Here is a 7,837-nt window from a genome sequence, read left to right as displayed (position 1 = left end):
TTTTTCTTAGTAACAAGCACATGTGTCACACAGCCGCAATTACGGCTCTTTCGGACATGTAATTGCTGGTAACCAACGGTGAACAACGGTAAATAGCCACAACTGTACACATATAAATGTAAAAAGTAAAATTTAATAATAATCTTCGACAACCAATTCTTTCTTTTATAATTCAAACCCCCCCAAAAAAAACCCACAAAAAAAAACCCCAACCAATTCTCAAACAATGATACCGTGTTCCTATTCCCCACAAACTTTATGCAATTCCCCAAATTTCCCAATCCTTCCAAACCAAATATCAACAATCTTCTTATTTTTAAATAAATCCCCGAAACCCCCCTTTCAAATACAATAATATCACAAGATGAATAATTAAACAATAATAAATGTCCACAATATCGTTCCTTCTTGCTTTCTCTCCTACGCTGACACAAAACAAATTAGCAAGATAAAAGTTAAAACGATTCTGCAAATAAACAACTCCCACGCCTCTGCTCCCGTTCTGCTTGTATTATCAATTATAATTCTTCCTATTTTCTGACATATAAATAAATCAAATATAAAGTTAAAATGTTTCTTGATGTCGTTCTGCACTGCAATCCGCTCCCCGACCAATTATTTCTTTCTCCTTTTCCACGTAAAATAATATCAGTATCAATCCAGTTACTCTTCAATATTTCCAAACAATTCTTTACATGTAACAACTTCTGCTGTTTCCAACAGTTATTTCTTCCGTCAATTTACATTCACAATTTCAATTAATCCTCAGTAATCTCAACAATTAACAGTTCTACATTTAAGTACAGCCTTATAGTATTACTTCCAACTCACAATTTATTAACTTCATGTATATCACTTTATTTCCTTTCTGCTTCAGCTCTATATCACCATAATTATCTCCAACTCACAATTTATTAACTTCATGTATATCTCTTTATTTCCTTTCTGCTTCAGCTCTATTTCACCATAATTCAATTACTTCTTCTCCTGTACGTCTTAGTTTCTCATATCAATATTCACCTATCCCTTTCTGGCTTAACATAACATAGCCCTCCTTCTCTGTCTCCTCTCAATTTCCATCTACCTCAAAATTCCCTCAATTATCCACATATCACCACCTTATCCTTCTCCACCAATCAGCAACTCACACACTAACTTAACCCTTATACCTCTCCTCCAATCAGCAAACACCACACAATCCTTCTCTGCAACACAACAACTCTGCTCCACTGGCTTCACACAATAGCTTCCTAAAACAAAAGAAAGGTTCAAATAGTGAAAACAAAAGGAAAAGTAAGAATGACTTGCAAAATATATACACAACTTTATGTCACTTGTGACATTTACTCCCCTCTAAAAGAATAATGTATCAACATTTTCTCCATACCGTGACGGGTCCTATTTACACTCGACTTAAATAATCAGCTCCTACATTTTCACTGCCTTTAATCGCCTCTATTCGGAACTTGTACGGTTGTAGAGCCAGGGCCCATCTCATAATTCGCCCATTGGACAATTTCGCTCTGTGCATAAACACAAGCGGCTGGTGATCAGTTTCCAACGTGAAGTTTCGTCCATATAAATAAGACTCAAATTTTCGTACACTCCATACAATGGCTAAGCATTCTTTTTCCATCACTGAATATGCTTTTTCTCGAGGAAGCAGTTTCTTGCTAGCGTACGCCACGGGAAACTTCACGTCACCATACTGCTGCATTAGAACCGCTCCCACTCCATATTCGGACGCATCTGTTCTCAAAATAAAATCTTTGTTTAAATTAGGAAGGCATAAAATTGGAGTACTGTTTAATTTTTCCTTAAGTTTAACAAACGCACTTTCCTGGGCCTTCTCCCAACATATTCGGTTAGGTTCCCGATTCTTCGTTTTGTCGGTTAATGGACAAGCAATCACAGAGTAATTAGGAATGAACTTTCTATAGTAGTTGGTCATCCCAAGGAATGACCGGAGTTGTTTCTTTGTTTCTGGTTGTTTGGCTGACAAGATGCTTTGTATCTTCTCCACTCGAGGTTGAACATGTCCTTTCCCTACCACATGGCCAAGAAACTCGATTGTTTCATAACCAATGAAACATTTGCTTGGTCGAGCAGTTAGATTGGCCCTGCGGAGACGTCCAAACAATTCAGACAAACATTTCATATGTTGATCCCAAGAAGCTGTGTGAATTAGAATGTCATCAATATAATTAAGTGTATTATCCATTCCTTTGAGTAATTTTCTCATGATACGACTGAAAGTAGCCGGTGCATTGACTAAGCCGAACGGCATGACATTAAATTGAAACAAACCATCTGGTGTTAGAAAGGCTGTTAAAGGTTTTGACGCTTCATCCATGGGAACTTGCCAATACCCTTTACTTAAATCTATCTTAGTAAAATAATGATCATGGGCCAACTTTGTGAACAGTTCCTCTTGGTCCGGAATCGGTTCGGCGTCAAAAACTGTAACCTGATTAAGTTTTCGAAAGTCCACGCAGAATCGATTTGACCCATCCGGTTTCTTTACCAATACTATTGGAGAGGCAAACGGTGCCCCTGAAGGCTCCACTACACCCAGATTTAACATCATATTTACCTCATCCTTAATGGTACCTCGCAACGCATGTGGAAGTGGATAGGGCTTGGAACGGATTGTATCATCAGTTTCCAGCTTGATTTCATGCTGCCCAAGTGTAGTCTTACCCGGTAAATCCGTCAGTACATCTTTGTAGTTTCCGATAAGTCGGTGCACCTCATGCTTTAGTGTATCATCCAGGCTTTCGTTGATGTGGATGTCGGCTGTTGTTTCTTTTGCTAGTAGAGGGTGGAGCTGTAAAAGATTCTCATTCGATAGATGATAATTTTGGTTATTTGTAAATGTTTCATTAGGTTCGCATTCAATAACAGCGGTGCTAGCTAATTCAAGGATACCAGAAGGCTCGGATACCCCTAAGGCAGCACTAATGTCTGCGGTTCGCTCATAATACTTTTTCAAGAGATTGGCGTGAAATATTTTGAATTTCCCGTTAAGGTCAATTTGGTAGTCTAGATACCCAAATTTCTTTACAACCTTAAAAGGACCTTTCCATTGAAGCAATAGTTTGTTTTTGTCTGTGGGTAATAAAAGTAGTACCTTATCCCCAACCTCAAATTCCCGGGACTTACTCTTTTTGTCATAATATTGTTTGTACCTGACCTTAGATTTTTGTAGATTCTTCTGAGCCATCTGACAGGTTTCATGTAGTCGTTCCCGTAAATCCATAACGTACTGGTAGGTGGTTTTTGTTTCTGGTGTTTCGATTTCTTCGGTCCACAATTCCCTTAGGATGGACATGGGTCCTCGTACGGTACGGCCATATAACAGTTCAAAAGGAGAAAACCCTAAACTTTCTTGTGAAGATTCCCTAACCGCAAAAAGTAGTGGGTCAATGTAACGATCCCAATCAGTAGGCCTTTCTGCACACATACGTTTCAGCATTTGTTTGAGTGTTCCATTGAACCGTTCGACCAAACCATTACAAGCTGGGTGATATGGAGATGTCATTACCTGACGTATAGACAACAACTTACTAACTTGCCTCATGACTTCAGATGTAAATTGTGATCCCCTATCGGTAAGCATTTCTTTCGGGATACCAAGTCTAGAGAAAACACCAACCAAGGCCTCAGCAACCCGTTCAGCTTCAATATTTGGTAGAGGCACTGCCTCTGGATAACGAGTAGCAAAATCTATTATTGTGAGTATATAACGATTACGACCTTTAGACATGGGGAAAATGGGACCAACTATATCAACGGCAATCCGTTCAAACGGCACCTCGATCAAAGGCATGCTTCCTAGAGGCACTTTCGTAACTCTACCTTTTTGTACAGTTCTCTGACAAATGTCACAGGATCGACAATATCGAGTAATATCTGCAGTTACCCCAGGCCACCAAAATGTTGTCAACACTTTATCTGTCGTCTTTTTAACCCCTTGGTGTCCTCCTAATAAGGTTTCATGGGCTTGGCGCATTACCTGGCGTCGATAGTCAGCTGGCACTACTAGTTGGGTAAACTTATCCCCGTGTTCAATATTAGGAGAGGAAAATTGCCTATATAATAGGTCTTTATGATAAATAAACCTAGCCTCGGCTTGTTTGTTACTCACAGTTGTAGTTTGTTTCTCTGCAAGATCCTTGAATTTTGCAAGGCTGATATCTTGTTGCTGAGCGGTTTTCATAATTCCCGCTGTGATGATTTGCTTGTGTATTTCTGTAGTTTTAAGTGTTCTGAATGGTTTATCCATAGTGTTAGCTTGAGACCGGGTAACAACAGAACATCCTTGAAGATTTCGCTCTGTCCATGTGGGATCTGGATTTCCTGGTGCTCGTACTCCTGCAATATTACCTAATATCAAGTCATAAATAGGGTTATTCATACATAGTGCATACGTCTTTCCTGAAAAAAAATGGAGTATTAACATGTATTAATGCAACCGGTAAGTTGCGGACCGTGCCATCAATCAGCACACAGGTTTTCTCCTTACCAGTAAGTTGTTCGGCTGATACAAGATCTTTCTTCACAACCACCCCACTACAGCCACTGTCACGAAGAACAGAGACGCAGCGTGACCCAACACAACCTGTATAAACGGGCATTTTACTAATTGAATTATTTAGAGCCGCTGTCATAATTGGAAGACAGTGCCCACATTGAAGAGTGACCTTATCACCATCATTATTGATACAACATTGATTTAAAGACTCTGACATTTTCGTAACCATACTGGCACCCACATCGGGAATTTCTTCTTTGGCTTTACCTTCGTGTTGTTTTGTACATTTCTGGCAATCAAACTCTGTTTGTGGTGAAGTAGACAACCCAGCGCAACTGTTGGCGTCCTGTCTACAATTTCTGGCAATATGTCCTGTTTTTAAGCATCGGTAACATTTTGGAGGAGAGTTTGGCTTATGCATAGTTGAGACTCTGCAATTTCTAGCTAGGTGACCTACACGATGACATATAAAACAAGTTGGACTATGGAAACTAGAAGGGCTTTGTGATGAGGATGTACTGGGAACATTATTAGAGGAGAGTTGAGGAGAATTTGGCTCTTTTTGTTTAAACTCTATTGGTTTACCAAATAATCCCCCACGAGCTTCCAAATATTGCTCCGCAATTTCAGCCATCGCTTGTATCGTTTTCGGTTGACGTTCCCTTAGGAACAGAGCTAGGTCCTTCCCACACCCATCGGTAAACTGCTCTCGCAGCAATAAATCTTTTAACCCCTGAAAGGTTTTTTCCCCCTCTGCCAGGTCAATCCACCTATCAAGATAATTGCTTATCCTCGCAGCAAATTGCGGCCCGCTTTCTCCGTATTCGGGCTTAGCTGTTCGTAACTTATGTCGAAATCCATCGGCGGTTAACTGAAACCGTTTTAGAAGAGCCAATTTCAACAGTTTGTAATCGTTAGCTTCAGCTGACGACAACCTGGAATAAACCTCGAGAGCCTTCCCAGTTAGTAGGGCACTTAAGTTAACCGGCCACTCAATTTCTTTCCACTCCTGACTAGTCGCATACCGTTCAAACCTTTTCAGATAGGCATCTAGGTCATCTGTTCGATCATGGAAAGGGGGTAATTTAGGTTTACTGGCCTTAACCCGTGACTCAGGATTGGGTAATACTCTACCACCCGGCCGTGCCCGATTCTTTTCTTGTTCTAATTGGATTTCTAACCTTCGCATTTCTATAAGATAGGCCTGGTTCTCAGCTTCTTTCGCCCTTTCGTTTTCTCTCTCTTTTTCTTCACTCGCTCTTTTTCTCTCTGCTTCGTCCCTCTCTAGTAACTCTCTCCTCTCTCTCTCTTCCTTCTCTAGTGCCTCTCTTCTCTCTCTCTCTTCCTTCTCTAGTGCCTCTCTCTCTCTGTCTCTGTTTCGCTGTTTTTCTTCTCTCTCCCTGTTTCTCTCTTCTCTCTCTAGTGCTCTCTCTTCTCTCTCTCGTGCTCTCTCTTCTCTCTCTCTGGCAGCTTCCTCTCTCTTTTCCACAAACTCTCTTAATTCCACTCCATCTAACCCCAACGCTTTTCCTGCGTCAACAATTTTAGTGAGATCCATTTCTTAAGAAAAAAAAAAAAAAATATATATATATAAGTATCCAATATAAGTATACAGTATGCCAATAATATGGCAAATAGACAATCCAAGAATCACGTACAATTGTTTCATCTACCAATGTTCACGCTAGGTTACAAAGTCTTCCCGGACGAGCCCCCATAAATGTCACACAGCCGCAATTACGGCTCTTTCGGACATGTAATTGCTGGTAACCAACGGTGAACAACGGTAAATAGCCACAACTGTACACATATAAATGTAAAAAGTAAAATTTAATAATAATCTTCGACAACCAATTCTTTCTTTTATAATTCAAACCCCCCCAAAAAAAACCCACAAAAAAAACCCCAACCAATTCTCAAACAATGATACCGTGTTCCTATTCCCCACAAACTTTATGCAATTCCCCAAATTTCCCAATCCTTCCAAACCAAATATCAACAATCTTCTTATTTTTAAATAAATCCCCGAAACCCCCCTTTCAAATACAATAATATCACAAGATGAATAATTAAACAATAATAAATGTCCACAATATCGTTCCTTCTTGCTTTCTCTCCTACGCTGACACAAAACAAATTAGCAAGATAAAAGTTAAAACGATTCTGCAAATAAACAACTCCCACGCCTCTGCTCCCGTTCTGCTTGTATTATCAATTATAATTCTTCCTATTTTCTGACATATAAATAAATCAAATATAAAGTTAAAATGTTTCTTGATGTCGTTCTGCACTGCAATCCGCTCCCCGACCAATTATTTCTTTCTCCTTTTCCACGTAAAATAATATCAGTATCAATCCAGTTACTCTTCAATATTTCCAAACAATTCTTTACATGTAACAACTTCTGCTGTTTCCAACAGTTATTTCTTCCGTCAATTTACATTCACAATTTCAATTAATCCTCAGTAATCTCAACAATTAACAGTTCTACATTTAAGTACAGCCTTATAGTATTACTTCCAACTCACAATTTATTAACTTCATGTATATCACTTTATTTCCTTTCTGCTTCAGCTCTATATCACCATAATTATCTCCAACTCACAATTTATTAACTTCATGTATATCTCTTTATTTCCTTTCTGCTTCAGCTCTATTTCACCATAATTCAATTACTTCTTCTCCTGTACGTCTTAGTTTCTCATATCAATATTCACCTATCCCTTTCTGGCTTAACATAACATAGCCCTCCTTCTCTGTCTCCTCTCAATTTCCATCTACCTCAAAATTCCCTCAATTATCCACATATCACCACCTTATCCTTCTCCACCAATCAGCAACTCACACACTAACTTAACCCTTATACCTCTCCTCCAATCAGCAAACACCACACAATCCTTCTCTGCAACACAACAACTCTGCTCCACTGGCTTCACACAATAGCTTCCTAAAACAAAAGAAAGGTTCAAATAGTGAAAACAAAAGGAAAAGTAAGAATGACTTGCAAAATATATACACAACTTTATGTCACTTGTGACAACATGGTATGTGGAACTATATTAACTTGGTGTAGGAATAAAAAACATTTTGAGGTCATAAGAGGCTCAACTACAAAAATAAGGTTGAAAATGGTAGGTCATTGAGTCTTCCGAGGGTTTCGTAGTAAACAAAAGCTATACGCGCTAGGCGATAACGATCTTTTAACCACTCTATTCACATTTTTGGTTGAATGAAATGGAAATAAAAAATACTTGATCTTATAGAATAATAGGTAAATAAATATTTACTCAAAAAGATATTTTC

The 7,837-nt window shown here is 38.9% G+C and overlaps 1 protein-coding gene across 1 annotated transcript; it reads right to left on the bottom strand.

Moving 5' to 3' along the window:
• Positions 1–1,402: 1,402 nt before the first annotated feature.
• On the bottom strand, positions 1,403–5,723 carry LOC144838175 (uncharacterized). The gene is made up of 2 exons (XM_078693535.1): positions 4,526–5,723; positions 1,403–4,437 (listed from the first exon to the last, which is right to left on the bottom strand). Exons 1-2 carry the CDS (start codon positions 5,721–5,723, stop codon positions 1,403–1,405), a joined length of 4,233 nt encoding a protein of 1,410 aa, XP_078549661.1.
• Between the last annotated feature and the right edge of the window lie 2,114 nt (positions 5,724–7,837).

The sequence above is a fragment of the Antedon bifida genome, chromosome 3, assembly GCF_963402885.1.
Source record: "Antedon bifida chromosome 3, ecAntBifi1.1, whole genome shotgun sequence".
In the NCBI taxonomy this organism is placed as follows: domain Eukaryota; kingdom Metazoa; phylum Echinodermata; class Crinoidea; order Comatulida; family Antedonidae; genus Antedon; species Antedon bifida.
Note: the sequence above shows the minus strand (reverse complement) of the source record. Positions and strands in the feature narration are given on the sequence as shown.

Bases quoted from the DNA above. Each gene is read 5' to 3' on its own strand.
- LOC144838175 (XM_078693535.1), bottom strand. From the start codon at position 5,723: ATGCGAAGGTTAGAAATCCAATTAGAACAAGAAAAGAATCGGGCACGG. The intron at 4,438-4,525 runs GTAAGGAGAAAA...ATTTTTTTTCAG, and splicing joins ATCAGCCGAACAACTTACTG to GAAAGACGTATGCACTATGT.